We start from the raw sequence: 22635 nt of genomic DNA on the forward strand, positions 1-22635 counted from the left end.
CAGCATGACCAGGGATCACATTTCGTCCCACGTGTCAGAAAATTTAATTTTCATGTGCTCCCCCCCCAAAAATATAAATTAATAAGTCTCACTACGACGAACTCAGCTAGGATAAGTCTATTAATCTGTTGTATATTTGGACATTTTTATTTAAATAAAATATATTTATATTTTTTTTTTGTTTTACTCAAAAAATCTGTTGTGTAGATCTTATATAAAGTTTACTTCATGCCATTTTGTAGGGCTCAGTAGATACATCAAGTTTTTAGGCCATCATGTAAGCTCAGATACACCAAGTTTTTCTGCAAGCTCTGTCCTCCTTCTGCTTTTGTACCCTTCTAGATATTACTACCCCAAGAACAAATGCTATCATCTCTATGCAGATCCCACTCTATTCTCCAAGTGTCTTCCCCTTCCCCTCACCAACTAAATTACAGCCTTCCCGATATTGTGTCTGATTGTCAGCTTGGGTTAAATATAGTTTATATTATTTGTCTCTTCTGTTTCCAACTAAATTTTGCCTTCTTCTTTCCCTATAATTCTAGATATAATCATCACCACTGTTTATACAACATTATCGATTCCCATCTCTCCTGAGATTCCCCATATTCACATATTCAGATCCGTCCCTAACAACATACCTGAGATAGTCTTATTCATTCATGCATCTAGGATTCTCATGGAGGCCCTTGTCTTCTCATATTTCCAATATAGCAATTCTCTCTGCCAAAACCCTTTATAACTCACTGATGTCCACCTAGAATGCTACTGAAATAAACTGGTGTCTTAGACTGCCTCTTCGGCTACATTATTCCTCTCTGTGTACATTTCCTTTGGCTCCCTGATTTTCACAATTTTAAGGATCTTTTCAGTATATCTCTCTGTTCCCTGAGCTAATTCTGTAGCTCCCATTATCAACATGCTCAGTTTTCATAGAAATATTTTGTGATTTCTTCTCTAATGGTCATAATGCGTATTCACATTCATCTGCTGCCTTTTATCTCAGGTTTACGCATACATGCCTGGAAACAGGACTATCATTTTGTTCTGGATCCTGACAGTGTCTTGAACAACCTTTAGAATACCTGGATGCCATCTAGTGTGACATCACAGTTAATGAAGGAAACATCTACTCTTAAGCAGCACATTGCAAAGAGTGATTGTAGTGATGAAGTATTTTGCTACTTGCAGTCCAGCCTCTCATTAGTGCATTAAAATACTGATTTGCTAATACAGAGTGCATGGACAGTAAGGTGCTTCAGGACTTCCTTAACACAGCAAAAGTCAAAACCAGCCAAATGTTAACCATGAGGACCCTATAGCACTAAAGAAACAGTTGAAAAGTATGTTCCTCTCTAAGTATTTTAATCAGAAACAATCTCAATTTTCATATTTGGAAAGCATTTTTTTAAAACCAGACTGGCCAGAAGAATATTTAGAGCTGTTTATTTTAGAGTGTAATAACACCTGTAAGGTGAATATAATTTTTTGCACTAATGAAGAGATTTCTTCACATCAATGACCTCTCACAATTATTTTAACAGTGAAAGCAAAACAAAACAGGAAAGTAAGTGAACTACCAAATTTCATCTAACAACAAGGCAATCTATTCTGTTCAGCAACATACTTCAAAGTGTATATTCAACCAGAATTTTTCAATTTTTTAGCTCCCATTAAAATAAAAAAACGAAGTGTTTCATGCGTTTCATGTAATGCTAAGTGTTATTTTTAAGCTAAGCAGCATGAAAATGCTGGATGAGAATTAGCTCCAGAGAGCTGGCATTCCTTAGAAATTACTGTACATGAATAGTTACACAGGCATAATTATATAATTACACTTGATGGCAGCAATAGCACATAAAGACTATTAATAGCACATAAAAACTGCAGAAATCTCATGAAGATGAATATCCTCCAAAAGCATGAAAAGGTGGCACTTGGTGCAGAATATATTTTAGTTTTACATTTCAGCATGACAATTACCATGAAAGAACGGATCAAAGTCAAATGGCACAGCTGGCAGCTTGAGAATAATTTAAGAGGTGTACTGGCAATAGCTTTTTGTTTTCAGTAAGATGGACTGCATTAACTGTAATAGGGAAACGATGGTGGAGAAAAGTCATACAGCATTCTTGCCTGGCATTAGTACAACATTAGCTGAACCTGCAGTTTGATGACTTCATACAAATTTTAAGGGAGAAAACTTCTGCTAATGAATATGAACAACAGCAACGTCTCCTCTGCAGTTTTGGGACAAAACAATAATCCAGCACCACATTTAGGCTTAAATCACTGATTCAGGAACTCATGAGCCCTGGGGAAATAAGATTAGCATGTGCCTATAGCACATACGATCACGGTTCCTTAACCTTGTCCCCAAATTACAAAGAGATAATCTGTCTGCAAGGACATGACTAAATGCTTTATAAATCAGGGCAGCTGGCCGGGAAGGATGTAAAACAAGCTGTACAGATAATGCTGTACAAACCCAAGGCTCTTCTCTCATTTCCCACTCTCCCTGTAAAGTTTGAATTTTACAGTATTGCAGAAATGGGATTACAGTGGCAACTTCTTATCACCGAGTTCCTTTACAAAGGGAGTAATAAAAGGAGTTTGAGAGAATGTACAGATCCTCCCTACTTTCCATCCTTACCCTAACTCTCTCCCAGATCATTAGGGTATCCTTTGGAGCAGCTGTGCCCTGCATGGACTGGAGAGTGTCTGTTATGTCTGCCTTCCCCTTCTTCAACCCGTTTTCTTCCACTCTGCTTTTAATCTGGCTAATATTTGAATATGCATTCTCTGTCCAACAAAGGATAATGTTGCATTTGATAATATGCATGACAGTCACCAATTTCCAAGTCCTTCCCTCAAAGAAGGCTGTACCTTGGATGAAGGCAAAAGTGTGACCTGTCTTAGCTGAGTTTTGTTCAAACACATGGACATTCAGAAGAAGACCTACCTTTATTTGTTTTGTAAGGTATTAAGCACAGCTTCAGTTTCTTAGCAGTTAAGCCAACAACACAGTTCCCTTTCAACCACAATTTTCCAAAAGATGCTTTGCATTCTAAAGACTGTAAGCCACAAGGCAAACATTTGTCCACACACAAACACTTCTGAAAATCAGAATCTCCTCTGCCAAGTATATTATGGGTTCTCTGAAACTACTGGCATATATGCCCAAATATACACAGTCTAACACATGCAGATTTTACGGCTGCAATATGTTTTTCTGTCGAGTTTAATAGTATGGGTTACTGCACATTACAAAGCAAAATAAAATCATGAGGACCATGTAATTTGATCTCCACAAAGATCAAAATAAAACAGCAGAGGAGGTAAAGTAGTTGGTTGGGCAGGTTTTATGTGGACTGTCCAGGAAAAATGGACCAGTTTTGCTTGCATGCTGCTTTCACAGTTATTATTTTTGTTAGTTTTGCAATCCGATGCTTTTGATTTTTATTTGATCCTAATCAGTTCTGAAAGCCACTCAGTTTACAAAGCCAAAAAAGTAAACCTGGATCTACTAAAGATCCTGTTTTCCTATTTCTTAACTCTCCACTAACCAGGAGTGGAACTGTCAGTTTTACGTTGCTGGAAGAAGCAGATTTGATTAATCTCCTGGATTGAGACTTTTTATTGGAATTTGACAGAAATTAGTAGATGCTTAGAAGGTGATAAATAGTCCAACAAGATACAGAAAAACATCACGTTAAGATGACACCAATTTATATAAAAGTTAAGGCATATGTTCTGTCACTGTTCTTAATCAGAGTAACACTGTATAAACTGACATTACAGTGGGAAATAAAGTTTCCCATTGCAACCATTTAAATTTGTATCTTGTTCTTTGATATAATTCATTGATAGCTGTGCACTACATATACACATAAAACAGAGACTTTGTTTCTCTCCACCCAATATATGTAACCAGCTCTCCTTCAAGCTCCTTACAAAGCATTTTCTAAGATCTTCATAAAGCCTCTACCAAGAATTTCTTACTCTAGAATTATCCATTTCAAGTGAGCTACTCTTGAGTAATGCATAATGACAGAAAAAAATCAGGGTGTGAAAAAGCTGATCTGAATCTCAGGTGGTATTCTACCAATACCAAGGGCTTTGTTAAAACTTGGACAGTGTTTGCTTTTTCTAATATCCAGTTTCCCTCTACTAATGGAAAGCTTCTTACTGCCAATGGCAAGATCCTCATATAGTCATTCAGACAAAGCACTCTATTAACTCTCTCTGCTCTTGGAAGTAGAGATCAATTCAACAATATCAAACAATTTATTTCTTGAAATATATAATTTCAAGATTAATGAATTTATGGCAAATTGAAGGCTTTTGATTTTATTTTAAATGGAGAAGTTTGTATGAGATGGTTTTATTTCAGGCAATACTTACTTTTGGCATTTGACTGTTATTTTGTAACAGTGGGAAAAACCCCCGAACAACCGTAAAGTGATAAAAAAGTGTATCAGCCCAAGTAGAATGAAATATTCTAGTTACCTGCCTCTAACTTCCCACTTGTTTGTCTTTCATTTTGCAAAAGAAGTGAAAATGTTTCTAATTTTCATGGACCTTAAGTTATTTTGTATCTTTATTTTGCTTAGTGAACCAGAAAATTAAGGTTTCCTATAGCTCTCTATTACTTGAGTCAACAGGGCAGAGCATATTGGGCAATGGCAGTTTGAGACTCCAGCAGAGCTGCTGAGTCTTTACTGACCAATTCAAATATTCAGCACATTGATAGGACAAAATATGTTCACTCTTGTGTAGTTACTGACAGAGGGCCATAAAATGGTAGGAACAATTCCGTCTGGAGCAAATAGATTTGACCAGAAATCTTGGGCTAAGATGAAAATACACAACTGCTAAAACTGGCTAAAATTGTTCTTTTTGGAAATTCCCCATGAAATTTTTTTTTTTCCTTTTTATTTTTCAGTTTGGTTTTTTTTTTTTTTAATGAATTCTTCTGTGTATGTCCTCATATGAATCTTCTCCATTTCCTTTCACTATTTTTGCCTTTTCATATATAAGGAAAAGAAAAAGACAAAGTAATAAAAGGGAAGAGAATGAGAAAGGAAGTGAGGGAACATGCTAAAAACTGCATTTTTCAATGCTTTTTAAAATATAAGCATATAAAAGCACGTGCTTTTTTTTTTTTTTTTTTTCCCCCCAACCAACTGCACATTTCGGACTTCTGTCCAGAGGGCATGGCAAATTCTAGCCAGTTGTTCCTTAATTTTTAAAATTTATGAAGCTCTTCTCAGTTGTTGTTATCTTGGTAACACATTTTTAGGTCCAATTTACAAGTCTGACAGTTGAATTCCTGTTTTTTTACACATTTTATAGTCTGGGGATGCATTTTAATAAGCCTCAGATAACCCCAGAAGCTAATTATCATCCATACATAGTATGGAGGATGCATGTGGAATAGACTCAGTATAGCCCAACACTTTCACTAAAAGTGAGGATGGCCCAACAAGATATTAGAATTAGACTACTCAGTTGAAGACAACAGAGAACTTTAAAAATATATGTTTTCTAAAGAAAAAGTTTCTAAAAAATTAGTTTTCTAAACAAGGCAACTGTTCAGTAGGCTTCACTCAAAGGCAGGAATAAAAAAATTACAAGGAACTTAACTAGGATGATGGCAGCTCTATCCACTGCTTACATATAGTGCACAGAAGCTGTGTAGACCCTTTTACATATGTACAAAGGCAGGTATCTGCCTTAAGATGTTATCATCTAACTAGATTGTTTGCAGATAGAGGGAAGTGGAGATATATATGGAGACATGTAGATATAAAACAGCGCAGTTAATAGCCAGATTCTACTTCTTAACATCCTGCTTAACCACCACTTTTAACTGTTTCCTAATACCTGACCGTTCTTTGTAGCCAACTTACATGATGCCAACAAGAAGAGAAATAAATATACCTTGAGATTTATAGTCGTATGCAGATGTGCAATGAATTCAGGAAATAGCTAAGGACAAAATATAGCATCCTTTGCTCCATAAAATCTAAAATGTTCAAACTAAAACCAGGCATTTTCAACTGTGTATTAGCTTCCAATCAGGAAAATAAACAACCTATTCCAGACATTTCATGGGCTCCACATGAAGATAAACCAAACGAATTCTGACAGGACAGATGTGATCACTCCCAGACTCAATAGGGGGTTGCTGCATTGTTTTGCCTTAATTTCAAGTGATAACTAGAGCTTTACATGTACTTTTTCCCCATAACACCTATTTCCAACTCTTAAACATACAAAGTGTTTTGTGTGTTCTGCATTTGGGAATCAGTTGTTAAACATAGCATTTGCTAATCTTCTTTCATCAGGCAATTTTTATTTGACATTGGCAAGAGAAAGAAATTCTAAAACATTCTGTTTGCCTTGCGTAATACCCAAATATAAAATAAATATAGTATTGTTGCTTTCTCTATATTCCCTCACTCTAAACATCATAGAAAACAGAACTTGTACAAAGGAATGAAATAACAAGGCAGCAATAAAAAGGCAGAAAATAAATCACAGCACAGATAATGCCTTGATTTTATCTTATTGATCTATTGCCCACTTTAGACAAGAGGCACTGGTTAGAACTTGGTATGTAATTGCCCAGATGTCATGAACTAGTTTTCAGCCTCTGTGGTTATTTCAAGTGCTGCTATTAAAAAAACAGAGGCCCAACTTTTACTGCGCTTTTCTTTCTTTGTTGTTCCTAAGAAGCTTCTGAAAAAAGACTGATGATTGGAAAAAAAAGTATATCTTTTGCTCAATTCCAATAAAATATATTACGGAATATTTTGAGTTCATTTCTTCTATCCGAAATACAGGTATCAATTTGGCTTTGCAATGGCCGATGTTACAGGCTGATTCTGTGGGTCTTTCACAGACATTCTGTTCCAGAAATGCTAAGTTTTCACAGTTGCCACGTTCTGGTCACTGTTACAGAAGTGGGAAGGGACATTTATGGGAAGAAGAATCTTGTACCTCTATTTCCCTTGTAAGATGTATAAACTGAGCAACCCAGAAGTGCATGTCTTTTTTGCATTTGGGTTTTATCTATTTAAAATCTTGTGAGACAAAAGTATCCAAAATGCTTTAAATACTAGGCTGGTTCTTTGTGGTCACCGTGTATCTGCCAAACCCAGATTTATTCCACATCAGAAATAGCTAGCTTAATTAAAGCTGTCATCTTCTAAAAGCTAATACAATCCCTCTGGTTGTCATGTTGAGGATAAAATTCGAACTAAGCTATTTGCCTTCATGGCTTTGAAGGTACAGCTCTCCTCCCTTTAAGATTAGGAAAATTCCCGCCTGCTAGTTGCAATAGTTCTGGTGGCAGACCATCAGATTTTTGGAAAGTCTACTAATTTTGCATATCAGGTTGTCCTAATAAACACATACATGCAGGCAAGTTTGATAGGCTAAAGACAGCTAGGCCACAGAGCACACACACATGCAGAGGCCAGGCATGGTGAGGCTGGAACGCTCCCCACCTGGGGATGCTCAGTGTGGCTGGGGGACACAGTCTGAGAGACGCTTATCCCCCCACTGTATGGGTGGATGGGAAATCTCATGCACGTAATCACCCATCTTACACTTGCCTTTGACTCTTAGAGATTGCAATATGTTAATGTGCTTTACACTATACCTTTAAATCAGCTTTGACTGTATAACGTGTAAGAGTGTAAATTGATCAGTAAGCACTGGCTGTCAAGCATAAGAAACATGAGTCTGCTGCAACTGCCTTTGCATCTCTCCTACAGAATCCAAATGGTGCAGGTCTGTCTCTATGCCTGCCTCTCACTCCAGCATATGCCAGTGCTGCTTGTGTTGTGATGCAGAGGTGCCTCTGTGCTTACACAAATGACTAATACTGCAAACAAGGCACTCTCTGAGTGCTCCTTCACTGGTAGTACTTTTTTAAGCTCTTTAAAGGGAGGAAGAAACCCACCAAAATTACTCTACAGATTAGTTTTCCTAGCAGTACTACCTCTGCAGAAGAAATCCAGGTATGAAACAAATATATGCATTTGTCCATTAACCAACAAAAAGTCAGATAATACTCCAGTACTGGAACTGCAATGACACAGACAGAAACATCTACCCATGTGGAATATCTCACTTGTCACCAGGGATTAATATCAGTGAAGCAATCCACTGGTATGGAGATTTCTATTATTATCCATGTGTTATTATGATGTAGAAAAGAATGCAGTTTGATGGGGTTTGTAGCATTACTTGCTATTAGAAAAAATATGCTTTAAGCATGACCAGTCTGCAATGTAAATTAGAAATAACATATGTGAAATGGCAGTTTCATTTTTTACAAAGACACACTTAAATGTATAACTGATCATTAATAATTTCATTTGGCATGGCTGTTATCTTTAAAATGCAAACATTACATACAGATACAAGCCAATCACTAACTTCTTTGGGCTAAGAAAGTTTAGAAAATTAACTTTACAACTATCAATGAGAGTGTTGACAGAGCAAAATGCAAAATTTCAGACAATAGGCATGGATATGTATTTTCTTCTTCAGAGTACTAGTTTTGCTTCATCTTTGACTGCATGCTTCTGATTTCTATTAAGTATGACTACCTCCTTGTCTTGTCAAGCAATTAAAGTGACAAAAGTAATAGCAGATGCCTCTTTCATAGTTGAAACTACAGCAAGCAGACCATAGCTTGCATTTTATTACAACCACTCTATACAGCCTAATAATTGCAAGGTAATTGAAAAGATCCTGATAATAAACCAGCAGTTTACTTTGTTTTAGACAAAATAAATATATAACCCAATTCAGGCTTCATTTTAATGACACCTTAAATGGTTTCCAACTTGTCTTGATTTTTGTTTTATTTTATGATTGTAAATAAACCCTGGAAAATTCCTTCCCCGATTTTACCACCTGAAACTGCAGCTGTTGGCTGACACTATCAAAGCCTCACAATTCCAAACTCACGTGCAAATCTCATCAAGTGCAGACACTTCTAATTGATTCCAGAAGTTTTTCTTTTGCTAAGATCAGCGGGCAGAAGAAGAATAATGAGCAGCTTTTAAGCAGAGGGGGGAGGGTGTTGAGCTTGGGGAGTGGAGATTTTAAAAGCTCCAGCTTGGCTGCTCTGCCAGAAATGCAGAGCAATTTTACGGTCAATTGGCCAGAGCATCTGGAACTATACATCATAGTCTTTAGCTGATGGTGGTGAAGCCGACTCTCAAACTGGCTAAGTCTGAAATCAGTAATGACTCTGCTGTCACACCTAAGTGGAAACTAACTTAATCTACTGCCAGATTTTACTGTGACTTTTTCTAAGGGACATTATTCCCCTTAGGGCAGTTGTCAAGAATATTAAAAGTCCAGTCCCGGGGATACACTGCATGGTATAGCAGACTTTTCTGAATGAAGCTCACATAGAAAATACAGATTACAAGTTGTGTTTGTTTAATTCCATGTATGCTGACAAGGCTTTTTATCATAACACAGTAGAGTTTCCTTCCATCCCCAGCTTCATTTCTAAAATACATTTAAAATACACCAGCCAATCTAGTTAAGGCACAGAGACTGCATAAGTGCTGAGGTCATAAATCACAGTGCAGGGCATGGAGCTTTCACCTTAATGGAAACCAAATATGGGATATGCTGCTCCTTGAAAAGTGGCACAGATGATCATAACAAGCGACCAAGGAAAAATGCTCCAGAGCAGAAAACTATCATTTATGTGGAAATAAATTCTTATGAGTAAATGTTTGCTTTAAGTCAGAACTCGTAAGTCAGTATTCCAATGCTGGTAAATTACGCTAAGAAACAAGTGAGGTAACAGCAAGTCTTTGTATGATGAAAGGAGAAATAAGTAGTGTGGTAATATATCACATTAAGAAGGACTGCTGTGGAATACAGAATACAGTGCAAATCAGTTCTTTAATAAAGGGATATTATATCCAGACAAATTAGCTGACACACTCATAAGAAATACTAGAATTGCATCAAAGATCAGAGAAGTAGTCCATTTGGTACAGAATATTGTCTCAAAAGTGTTTGGAATAGCTGCATCTACCAAGTTTAGATATTCTGGAGGAGTAAATAAACAATTTGACCACAACTAAGTTCATTTCTGCATTCATTAGTTATGGGCTGAATTATACCCTGCAGCACAAGATTCTATGTATCTTCCAAAGTTGGTTATATTTCTAATGCACTGCATGCCCACATAAAACAGAAAATAATTATTAATTTAAAATATCACACATGTATACAACCTCTCTTTTTCCCTCTTTTCCCCCAATGAAATTTTTCCTAGATTTTTTTCCTTCCTACCTGTAAATTTATACATGACTGCCAGTGCTTTCATAGCCAGGCAGCCCATGAAGTTGCAGTGCAAGAGGAGTTTGGGTGAGGAGATTTACTCGCAGATAGAATGCCTTAGCTGAAACAGAGGTAAAAGATAAATAAGCCCATGAAGACAGACATCTGTATTACTTCCTCCAGCTTCTTCACTTCTAGCCCCTTAGCTTAAAAGTCTTTCTCAGTACTGAGTTGCAGCCACTATGAGAGAAGTTGGTGAAAGTATTTAAGACAAGTTCCAACAACATGTCAATGTCTCTCATTTCTACTTGCTCCTCGTTAGTACTACTGTTAAATAGCAGCCAGTGCTTGACCAAAATCAGCTCATGGAATATGCTGGCTGATGCCAAACCAGAGCATTTGGATGGAAACACTTTGAAGAGGTGCACCATCATCACAGGTTTATTTTTGCATATCGTGCCTGCTGAACTGTCACATAACTGAACACACGAGCAATGTTTTCTGCTTCCTCCAGGTGGTTGGGAGACTCCAGGCCCAGTCTGACAGAAAATGATTTGGCTTTAGTAATACACACGATCATCACATTACACAGGCATGAAGTAATCAGCCTAAAGAAAATTAACTAGGATGTGGTAGCAGAGATCCTCAGGCAGAAACACGTTGGTTCCTCATTTTACTGTCTATAACCAGTCAGATATATCTCTGCCCTCATCATCAAGGTTTTCAGTGACCTCCACTCAAGAAACAATTTTTTTAAGATCTAAAAATTTCCTCAAACATCACTTTTTTTCTTAAAAAAACCCCCAAACCCAATCAAACAAAAAACCGCTGCTACTTTCACCTAACCATCCATATAAAATAGGAACAGAAAATGCATGCTGAGAAGCGTGCATTGTTCCACCTCCCATGAGAATTAAAAAGGTCAATTTTCTAATTCTGATAATTTCAAATTATTGTCTTGTTTGAAGAAGGAAAGAACACCAGGAGAGACCCCCAGAAGTAAATCTTGGAAGGACTTCAAATATAATAGCAGGGACAACAATATCTTTAAATAATCAGAAAAAAATAACACAAATTTCCTATGTAAACACAATTTCAAAGTATCAATAGATCCAATATGTACTTACTAGAGTCGACATAGCAAATAACCATATTGCAGCTTTAGCAAAAGCAGAAGTCCTTTCTCACACACCTCTAGCTTCATTTTACTTCCACCTTGCCTAAGCCTCAGCATTAGCAATGTTTCTTGCTCCACAGCAAGTTGCATCACTTCACTAAAGAAAAATTCTTCAGCTGCCTAAGCCAGACCAGCTGGCTAATACAATTAGCTGGGCAGTGAGGGTAAGAGAGGAACAAGTTACTCCTGTTTCTTGTCAAAAATGGACTATCTAGTCAGTTCCAAATAAGAGACTAAAAAAAGTAGAGAAGTATAATATAAAGGACAGACAGGTTGGACAGGGCCTTGAGGAACCTGGTCTAGTGGAAGGTGTCCCTGTTCATGGCAGGGGGGTTAGAACTAGATGATCTTAAGGTCCTTTCTAACCCAAACCATTCTATGATTCTGTAATGAAAGGAAAAACATTAGACAGAAAAAAGGAGGGGAAAGTACAGTAGGGAAGAACTCAAGATGGCAATAAAGTTAAAATTTTAATGTCAGATACATGTAAAGAACAGAACAAGAACCTTTTCATGTTAATTTATTCTTGAAAGAATAGGAAGCTGTACAGTTCCCTACAAACAATAGAAACAACAATCTGATAATTTTAGTTCTACTCATTTCTTAGTAAGAGACACTTTCACATATGCACACACACACATCAGCAAGGCAAGTACATGAATTCTTTTTTTTTAAATTGAACATGTATATTTTGACATATAATTCTCCCCAAAACCAGTTAGAATACCCAAATAATTCAAGTCTGAGAGCTATCTCTCAAAGGCTACAGAATTAATTGCCAGATTTTAGAATTCTTTGCTTCAAGCCTAATGACTGTAGTAGGCTACTCAGTAAATAATAAAAACATTTTCCAAATGATATTTAAGCAAGTAAAATCCTTAAAATGTCTGCTGAGTTCTGGCATACTCTTATCAAAGGAATTCAAGAACTGTTTGATTTATATACCAAAACTTTGACAATGTAACAATATGGGGAAAAAAATCAATCCAATGCTTGATTAGTGGTATTTATCTAGCTTTAAATATTGTCCGGTAGTTATTGTTTCTTATCCAAAGTAAAATGACAAAAGAAAAAAACAAAAACCAAAACCAAAACCCCAAAAAACAATAAACCCATAGTAGCATAAGCTATTTTTCCATTCTCCTATTGCCTGAACTCTTAAAAAAGCAGGAGAATCAGCCCCACTACTAGAAACCTCAAATTAGGAAAGTTGCTATAAATTTTGCAGATGTTTCAAGTCAAAGGAACCATTTTGAACTTGGTTTGAATCTCAATCCCTACTGGTTTATTTCAATTTTTTCTGGTTTTAAGCCAAAAAGTAACTTTCTGACAACAGTTCTACTAGTCTAGAAACTCATTCACAACCCTGCTGATAACTGTCTTTGCTGGTAACCAGCACTGGGTAGCTTCGGAGCGTTATTCAGATCAGAATCATATTAATGATTCAGTGCTATTTAATTCAGATAATATTAAAAGAGTTATTATGAAATACCAACTGTAATGAAAAATAAGAAAAAGGTAGATGTGCTGGTTTGGGCTGGGATGGAGTTAATTTTCTTTCCAGTAGTTCATATGGGGCTATGTTTTGGACTTGTGCTGAAAACAGTGTTGATAACATGGGGATGTTTTAGTTACCGCTGAGCAGTGCTTACACAGAGTCAAGGCCTTTCCTGCTCTCCACACCTCCCCACCAGCAAGCAGCCTGGAGGTGCAGGAGAAGCTGGGAGGGGACACAGCCATGACAGTTGACCCCAACTGACCAAATGGATGTCCAATACCAGATGATGCCATGTTCAGCATATAAAGCTAGAGGAAGAAGGAAGGGTTTGGGGGGATGTTTGGAGTGATGGCATTTGTCTTCCCAAGTCACCATTACACGTGACAGAGCCCTGCTCTCCTGGAGGTGACTGCACACCTGCCTGACCATGGGAAGTGGTGAATGAATTCCTTGTTTTGCTTTGCTTGTACCGCAGCTTTTGCTTTACCTGTTAAACTGACTTTATCTCAGCCCACAAGTTTTTTCACTTTTACCCTTCCAGTTCTCTCCCCCATCTCACCATGAGTGGACTGAGTGAGTGGCTGTGTAGGGCTTAATTCCCAGCTCGGGTTAAACCACAACAGTAGATTAAAAATCAAGTCACAAACAAGATAAAAATAAATCCTAAGAACATAAAAGCAATCATATTTAATCAGACCAAAGGTCTATTTAGTCCATTATCCTATGGCTGTCAATGGCCTCAGTTTATACTGAGGTACAATATAAGTACAGAACAAAATATTTGATATTTAAGACTCACCAAGCTTCCAAGCATAATATTTTAATTATTATTATTAATAGAATTATTAATCATTATAATTAAATATTATAATAATAATATGCAGAAGCAAAATATAAATATTTAGTGTTTCAGCTTTTTCTAAAAAGATAAAAAATCTAGAGTCATCAGCATAGACACTTCATAACAAATGTCCTACCTCATATGCATAGCCCAAGGAAGAAAACTGACTCCTGAAGTAGCCAAGTTTGTACACATCCATGAAGACTAAGCAGCGGATGATTTCCAAAATTCCTGCTTTGGGCCTAGAAATGAGAAGTTCTTCAGATTAACATCCAACCTTTTATTCTTTGATAACATGAATGAAAACAAGAATGTAGAAACAATCTGATGTCCTGCACTTATACCAAGTTGTCTTTCTTAACCTTATAGTTAAGTTTTTATAGTATACACCTCACATGGACTTGTAACACTGAATTTGCTGGGAGTGAGAATACTCACACACATATAGTTATTGTCTTTTGATGACAACAGCAAAATTCTGAAAACTGCTACATAAATAGTTCAGAATCTTTTCATCAGTCTATTTCTGTAAATTTTTACTAATTCACATTCTTAACTCCGTAAGTTACACATCTTTGTTATACTGACAGATTTTTACCTATCCTGAAAGAAACTGTTCAGTCCATATAAGTGAAAGGTATTCCCTTCTGAAAACATAATGAACAGCACATGCAAAGCAGAACTGGCACCTCAATTTCAAAGGAAGCTTCTATTCAACATTTCTGCTCTGGTAGGGCAAATAGTTTCTTTGTAAGAAACTGTAGCTGATATTTACTCTTCTGTAGGGTCATACTGCCTGTACGGACTACATCCATAGTGTACATCTCACTGGGCAGGTACATTCAAGATCCAATTTGATTTGAATCCCTACTGATTAAATTTAGTCTTAATACCATTCTTCACATGATTTTGAGTCTACTCTGAGCTACACTGTGTGCTTTTCATATACCACCACTGTATCTGACACCTACAGCCTGCTACACAGAACTGATACAATATGATTACAGTCTGAGCTTGAGCAGGCTTGGGACAGCCTGCAGGTCTCACTGGTCTGCCAGTGTCCCAAACTCGGAGATGTGGACCCAACAAATACAAGCACAGACATCAGTACCCCATCCCTAACTTTTCTGCAAGGGACAATAGAGATATAGCCAGTAATTGCTATGGGAACACTCCTAGGTTTAGGTGCTGTCTAGTTATATGTTATTTTCTAGTCAACAGGCAGCAACGTGTTTGATTGTATCTATATTTCTTTATCTTTGTATCTTACCTCTTCTCCATAAGTAGTCCCAAACAGACCAGGGAAAGAATGGTAACGCCAATTCTCAGGAGAATAGTTCCCTGTGATAACATCTGTTATAAAGAATACAAAGAATTCATTTAGAGAAACTTTCTGAAGAGAAATTGAGTTTTAACAGAACAGTAGCTTCACCTTCCTCACTCAGTGATGTTAGTGTCTGCTTTTAAGAAATTTGTACTTTAAATTTTACAACCAAAATATCTGCTCTGCATAGCACACTTACCTGGAGTGCTATATATAGCTGTTTCCTGAATGCTGTATTTCTAAAATAATGTTAAAGATATTCCCTTCTGCACTACGTGCTTTCCCAAAGTTACTTGATTCGCTTATTCTTTTACCCAAGAGGGAACAAACTTATTTCTAGATAAAAATCCCAGCAGCCCTCATCTTTTTCTTCATTTTATGTTACCAGGTCTTTAAAACAGTCATCTATAAATCCCAGTGGATACCAAAACAAAACATTGGTGAGAGTAAGAATTCACATGACATGACAATATGACCATAGTTAAGAAAAAGCAAAATTAATGTTGCCCCTTCATGATAACTTGACACTTGGTTCCAATTCAGCAAAACTCTTCAACTCATACCATTAACTTCAATCAGACTTAAAACACTTTTAAACATTAATATGTGTATTAGTACTTGGATGAGGACTTAAAATTTAAATCAAAATGATATAAACTAAACTCAGGAAAACAGAATTTATTTTCATTGTGAAGTTTGATTTTTTCTTTTCATTTATTAAATGTTTATGTATTCTACACAGCTGCCCTTGAAAATCAAATATTTAACCAGTTTTCTTGTTCCCTCCCTGACTTCCTTTCAAATATTAGTTTTGAAAAGCCTTTGTTTCTTCATTTAAAAAGCAACAAAAAAGCCCAAAACAAAAGTAGTGAATCTGGCTGAGTTACAGGAATTCTTTCGGGCTTCAATAGCAATAAGGTTTATGAACAGCATCTTGCGCTTCAAGATTATAGGCACTGGAAAAATAAAAATCTAGGCATGTCTGCCCTGATTTCAGTAAATCTCAGCCGGTGAAATGCTCACCTTCCTTTGGTGGTGGCCCCCACCCCTCGATGAGATCTAAGGTATCTGCGAGCGTGGGAGGCCACAAGAAGATATTCTCAAATTTTACAGCTGTGTGAACTTACAGTGCCCATGTTTGTAAAACACATCAAACCACACACTCGGTTGGGGCAAGTTTCTGTTGTTTTACTGAAGAATCACAAGCACCTACTTAGACATCCTTAAGAAGCAGTTATTGAACAACAAAACTCCACAATCCCAGCAATGTGCAAGCTAAACAGCAGCCCACCAGTTTACAAGCCAGAACACACTTCTCACAAACGACATCTGTCAAGCCACTCTGTTGCACAGTTTTATACCAGGATATATCAAGCTCATTACTGCATTGCTATGTTTCCAATCTGTACCATCCCTCCTCATGATAAACTTACAAAACCTCAGACAGATAATTATCACCATTGTCTACCTACATGTAGACCTTGAGAAAGGATATTTTTACGCTTTTCTAATGCTCTTACCCTGGGCATCTGCTATTGGTCATCACTGGAGAGAGGATATTGAGCTAGATATTGAACCTGGGAGAGACTCAGTATAGCAGTCATGTGCTGAGACTCTCACTTAAATCAAGTGGGCTTATAATCCTTTATCAAGGCTTATATTACTTGGAATAAGTTTGTGAATTCCAGACAGAATTCTTAAAATTTGTCAACAAAAGATTAAACTGAGAGTGCTTCTTTTTGAAAACTTCAGTTTCTAGAATCTGAAAATCTCACAGATATCCTAAGTTTAGAAGACTTTCTATTATTAACATGAAGCAATTTGTTTTGAAGTGACAAAATTTTTGGACAGAGCTTTTTTATAAAAATCAGGCACAGACTCTATTTAAGTTTAATAAAATTAGTAGTGCTTAAACTGCTCATCTCATCACAGTAAGTTCAACTACCACTTCAACTTCCTGTAGAAACTAGGTCACACAAAAATTCAGGAAGTGACTAAAGAAAAACATGATTTGTCATAATGGGAACTCACCCATAAATTTATTTAAAAATGTTTTTATATGCTTTTCAATGATTGTTACTTGTCAAATAGAGAAGTCTGCCAGGGAACTAGGACTGGAATTCAAGACTTTTCTCTTTACAGACTGTCCTCATTTTTAAGTTGGAGAATTATACCTTTCTTAAACATAGTTCTACTGGCCAGGTGGGTCTGATTTTGCTTTGTTTCCAGTGCAATGCAATAGCTTCTACAGGCTGCCTTAAAATTGTTCCCTCAATAGTGGGGCACTATTCCGAGAAAAGGAACATTAGGTTTTGTATCCCCTTTAGGCAGGAAAGACAACTGAGCATCAAATCCAGATTCTAAGCAAGTCACATTACAATATATGGCTAAAATTACACTTTATGGAAAATGAATGAATCTGCAACGGTTTTGAGACAACAAATGTTAATATTTGTCTCAGGAAGAATCCAGCAGTACCTGCTATGAATGCATAAGGGTGTCTCCAATTTCCAGTTTAAAAGAGCTGCATGATTTCACATTCTTCTGCCCTCCCAGTGTTTCTGAACTGGCTAGCAATACACAATCAGTCACCAAGTCCTAGGCAGCTGGGTTTCCTTGTGTTCCAGTTTCAGAAAACTGAGATGCTGATTCATTCTACCTTACATTAAGTACGTTTACGAAAGTGCCTAAAAACCTGTTGTTACCCTAGGATTTCTCTGTAATCAGTGGAGAGAGAGCACCTTCCAAATTATTATATTTCTTGCCACTAGCTAGACTGCAAATCTAGAGGTCCCTGTACTAAGAGTTTGATTTGAGTGGATGACAGAAACACTTCTCCAAAACAGACACTTTGGGGTCATATTTTAGTGGTGTTTTCTCTCATAACTTCAGTTTTGGGGTTTTTTTTCTTTGCTTAGAGATATATTTTAATTGCTATTTCTAGAAGAGTAAGGAAAAATGAATTTTAAAGTTAGCATATTTTCAGGAAACTATACCAATTTTTATTATTATTGTTTTATTATATTGTTGTTGATGGACCTTGAAATAATGATAAGTTTGATATTAGAGACACTAATATTGTAATTCAGATTGGAGCTTTTTCTCCACAAAGAAAGAAAAGATTGCATACAAGAATTTGGAGTGTGATCCTGCAAAACTCTCTTCAGCATTTTCTCTAAGATGTACAAAATTGGAGCCTAGACTTATCATTTAACTCTCCACATTTATCTAACCACAAGAAGAAAAAATCATAGATTAAGAACTTGAAAGGAAATTAATAAATCACAGTTCAGTTTTAAACATGGATTTCTAGGAAAAAAAATAGAAAAAACTAGAAAATGGAAATACATTTTAATGTATGTTAATAAATCAGAAGAACTAAAGCAACTTTATAATTTAGGAAAATCAAACTCAAATATAAGAAAGCCTTTATCTTTAAATGGTTAAAGTGCCATATAATAGCACTTTTTTTAGCATAATAACTACCTGAGTCATGTGCAATCATGTTTTACAGATTCCATTTTTCAGGCCAATTACGCTTTCTCTTCAGATGCTCTCCTACTTGAACCATAACACTTTCAACACCAGCTGTCTGCAAAACTTCTTAGGGTCCAATACCACCTGTGGCTCAGAATGTAAAGGACTGGAACAACCCACAGATCACAGTTAATTGCAAACTGGCACTATCACCACATTCACATAGATACATGGCACTGTAATGGCTGAGTACAGTGTTGCAGCCTTCCACTTCCCAAGTCTTCAGCTTTCTGGAGTGATGAAAGGTGAGACATAAAACCTTACTGGGAACCATGAAGGCAGAAGGTGTAAGTTACCCTTCACTGTGGATACATGCACCACTTTCACACACAGCAAAAAAATGTGTTCCTTCACATTTGTGCTCCTAGTCAAGGACTACCAAGAATTTTGTGGAGAAATACGTCATGATGCCATTTGGGAATAACAGCTTTTAGAAAACCAGCCATGTAGCATAAATTTTAGCATTATTCATTTGCTTCCATAACTTTCTCTTTACAACTCCAGTGGTATAATTACATGCTGCCTTGATTCTTTTATTTACTTTCAAACATGTATCACCCTATGAAGTGGATGCTGGCAGCTGAGGCATCCGTTTTCTAGGCATTACTCTACCAAAATCAACAAAATAGTCAGTGGGTTATATCACTAAACTAAACATCATATATTAAATCTACACGCTGAAATTTGCAGTGTGAAAAGAATGTGTCTTTTACACATTTGTTAGTGCTAGCATCCTCACTCCACCTAAACATAATATGCATGGATGTATATATAAAATAAATGAATATTTATATACTGGAGTATTTGTATAAACAGAGAAGCCTGTGCGACCACAGCAGGTTTCCCAATTACAAGTCAGCCACAACTTTGCAATGTGGTTATTGGCTGCAATCAAACAGAAAAAAAATATTTCTGTTGGATTTTGATTTTATTGAAAGCTTTAAAAATATCTTGGAGCCTTTATAAAAAGGCGAGGGGGGGTGTTATAGATTTGGGAAGAAGTTTACATGCCTTTGTCATCAACAGAATGCCATAGCATTATTATTTTATGTTTTTTTAGAAATAAAAAATAATTTATTTAAATGAAGGAAATACGTTATTCCAAATGTGTATTTAGATGAACATTGAAATATTCCAATTTGACCTTTATATTTCAAAGAACTCAGATTGATTCAATCCTTCTGAAACATAACATGCATACATTTTCTCATCCTGACGAGTTCAGTGTTTCAAAAGAACTGCTAGGAACGATGTCAGCACGTTTCACAAGTTAACAGATGCCCTGCTGTCACACATCAGACACTTTCAACATTCAAATGAGTTATGCTAATACAACACTATGTAAATTGTAATGATAGGTGTCTTTCTATGAATTTATTTTAGCTTAGAATTACTAAAAAAACTTAGCAATATTCCATATATAGTACTTGGTTATGTCCTGCTGAATGGATATATTATTTGTGTTCTCAGATTTTGAGATCTATCTCATCCCTTACTACTTTTCCTCTAACTGAAACTGCTTTGCATATTCATACTATTATAAGCACAATAAATGTTACAGTATCTATCAAAAATAAAAAAAGACACTGCAAAATGTGTTTAAGGTACATTTCACTTTGATTTATGTGATACATGCAGTTCTGGAACTATGAGACTTTCGCTTTGAATGTTCTGCAGTCTTACACTCCTAGCACTCTCTCTGGGACTGATCCAAATCCCATTTCTTCAATGAGCTTTGGATCAGATATAGATGTGCAGAGCTCAGAAGTAATTTTTATTCTCTGGATGCAGTGCAGAGCACTATATAGAAAATAAACACTGCATGCTTTCTCTTGTGGAAAATATATATTTGTTCTTTATTGTTTTGCTCTCTTTATAAGTTAAATGTAGGTCATTCAGACAGAAGGTATATGGTTGCTCTTTATGGATAGAGAAATTTAACACTTCTACAGGGTGTGAGACCAAACACTGAGCAACTGTAATCACTTGAGAAATGTAATAGCTGTGTGCTGTGTCTTATGGCTATTATGAAATGGAACTTATACCTAGAAATGAGGAAAACAGTTAGCTGTCTCCATTTATGGAGCTATGCCACAGTTATGACATAATTCATAGCCAGACAGAAAGTTCCAGTTGTATCCATAGACATTTCATAACTCAGCGTAGTGGAAAACTGATATTGAAGAAAGATTTTTGCCAAGTAAAGTTATTCATACACAGGTTTCCTTCTCATGACAGTTTCCCCACTATACTGCAGAGCGATGCTGGAACTCTGCCTTGGGACCAGCACTTTCTACACCCACACTGAAGGTTTATGTCCTGAGATGAGGTGCTTCTAGTCCCCTGGACTCTCCTTCTTCTTTTCTTCTCCTTGCTACCTTATTACACGGCAGTTTTGTGCAGAAAATTTTCTAGTTGGTTTCTATAAGTTCATAAATGGTGGATCTTCAGGATGTTTCCTCCATGACTGCAAGAATTTAACGATCATCTGGGGCTTGAGTGCATTTTTTAACTTCCCTTATTACTTATTCTTAAACAGCTGCAGTTATCAGCAGAGAAAATAATTTGGACTATCCATTTTTCCTTCCAGGGCCAGAAAAAGGCAAAAAGAGAAAAGAATAAAATATGAAAAAAATAATGAGCAGACTCCTTACTTTTTTCTGCTAAAAGCAACAGCAACAAAGTAAAAAAAAACCAAAACAAAACAAAAACAACTGAACAAAACCCCCACAATTTGATCCCTATGCAGAAATTACTTGCTTCTGGTATGTAGGAATCTAGAAGCATATCTGCAAAATCTTGCAGAAGCATTTCTCAATATAAGAACATTGGCAATCATGTATACTGTATATCTTGTATACATTGGAAATATTTATCCTTACCTTTGGCTGAATTTCCTGTCTTCAAAAATTACTCAGAATAGACTAAGCCTCAGACGGTTTAGTAATCTCCAAATTCCCTGCAGTTGCAGCGTGACCCTTTACAGAGGTGAACACGATGTGTAGAATAACTTAGTATTAATCAGAAGAGTAGCAGAAGAGTAGTAGAGTCTGAGGTAGCTTTTATATTATATCGGGAATGCTACATAAAATACTCTTTAAACTTTTCTCTAAAATCGCATCGTTCTACTGGTCTGATGCGCTACTCACACTACATCTCACCAAAAACGTGGAGGAAAAAAAAGGGCTATAGCAGTTAGTATATGCAGACCTGCCAGAGCTGCTATAAGCCTGCTGCCTCCTATCCCAAGAAATTATTGCAAGCAGAGATCCTCTCCTTTTCTTCTCACTCTGGGATACAAGAGTTGGAAGACCAAAACATCAATGCTCAGACAAGATTTCTGACAGCTTTGAAATGGCTTTGCAATCTTCTGGAATCCTTCATGGATGACCATGGCCAGTTATGCGAAAAAGACTTATTTCTAGAAATCTGCCTCTCGCTGGATCCAGTCATGTTGGTCATGGGCAAAGCCACTGGGGTGCAGCATGAGGGGCTGTTCCATGGGAAAGGGGCATGGGGCTAGCAGCAGCCAGGGGACAGGGCCATGGCCCTAGCAGGAAGGGTGCTGTCCTGCAGTGTCCATCAGGGTGGGCAGGGGACAGTAACCACCATTAGCTGAGAGTTGGAGATCATCAAGTGAGTGTGCTAGGACAAAGCAGCTCCAAAGGCAAGCAGAGTCTGAAGAAGCCAGGGTGCCCCTGGCACCCTGGCAGCAGGCCTGTGGCAACATGGGTGACACAAACATAAGCCTTTAACCAAAGAGGTCCTGCTTCTTGTAGGCAGAAGTGGCCTCATGCTTCACCTTCACAGACTGGCAGGTATCAATGGAGGAAGCATACCATATTACAAGGGAGATCTCATCAGCCCAAACACGAAGTGGTAAATATGTACCTCTCCCTGCTCTGTTTCTATCAATGCTGTTCTATGTC

At 36.9% G+C, this 22635-nt stretch overlaps 1 protein-coding gene across 1 annotated transcript in view; it reads right to left on the minus strand.

Annotated features, from left to right (window-relative positions):
* AGMO (alkylglycerol monooxygenase) overlaps window positions 1–22635 on the minus strand; it is a 137752-nt gene that overhangs the window by 10706 nt on the left and 104411 nt on the right. The window contains 2 exon segments of the mRNA XM_030503963.1: window positions 13982–14087; window positions 15116–15198. Of these exon segments, the coding sequence (XP_030359823.1) occupies window positions 13982–14087; window positions 15116–15198 (189 nt within the window).

Source organism: Strigops habroptila, chromosome 1 (genome assembly GCF_004027225.2).
Source record: "Strigops habroptila isolate Jane chromosome 1, bStrHab1.2.pri, whole genome shotgun sequence".
In the NCBI taxonomy this organism is placed as follows: Eukaryota; Metazoa; Chordata; class Aves; order Psittaciformes; family Psittacidae; genus Strigops; species Strigops habroptila.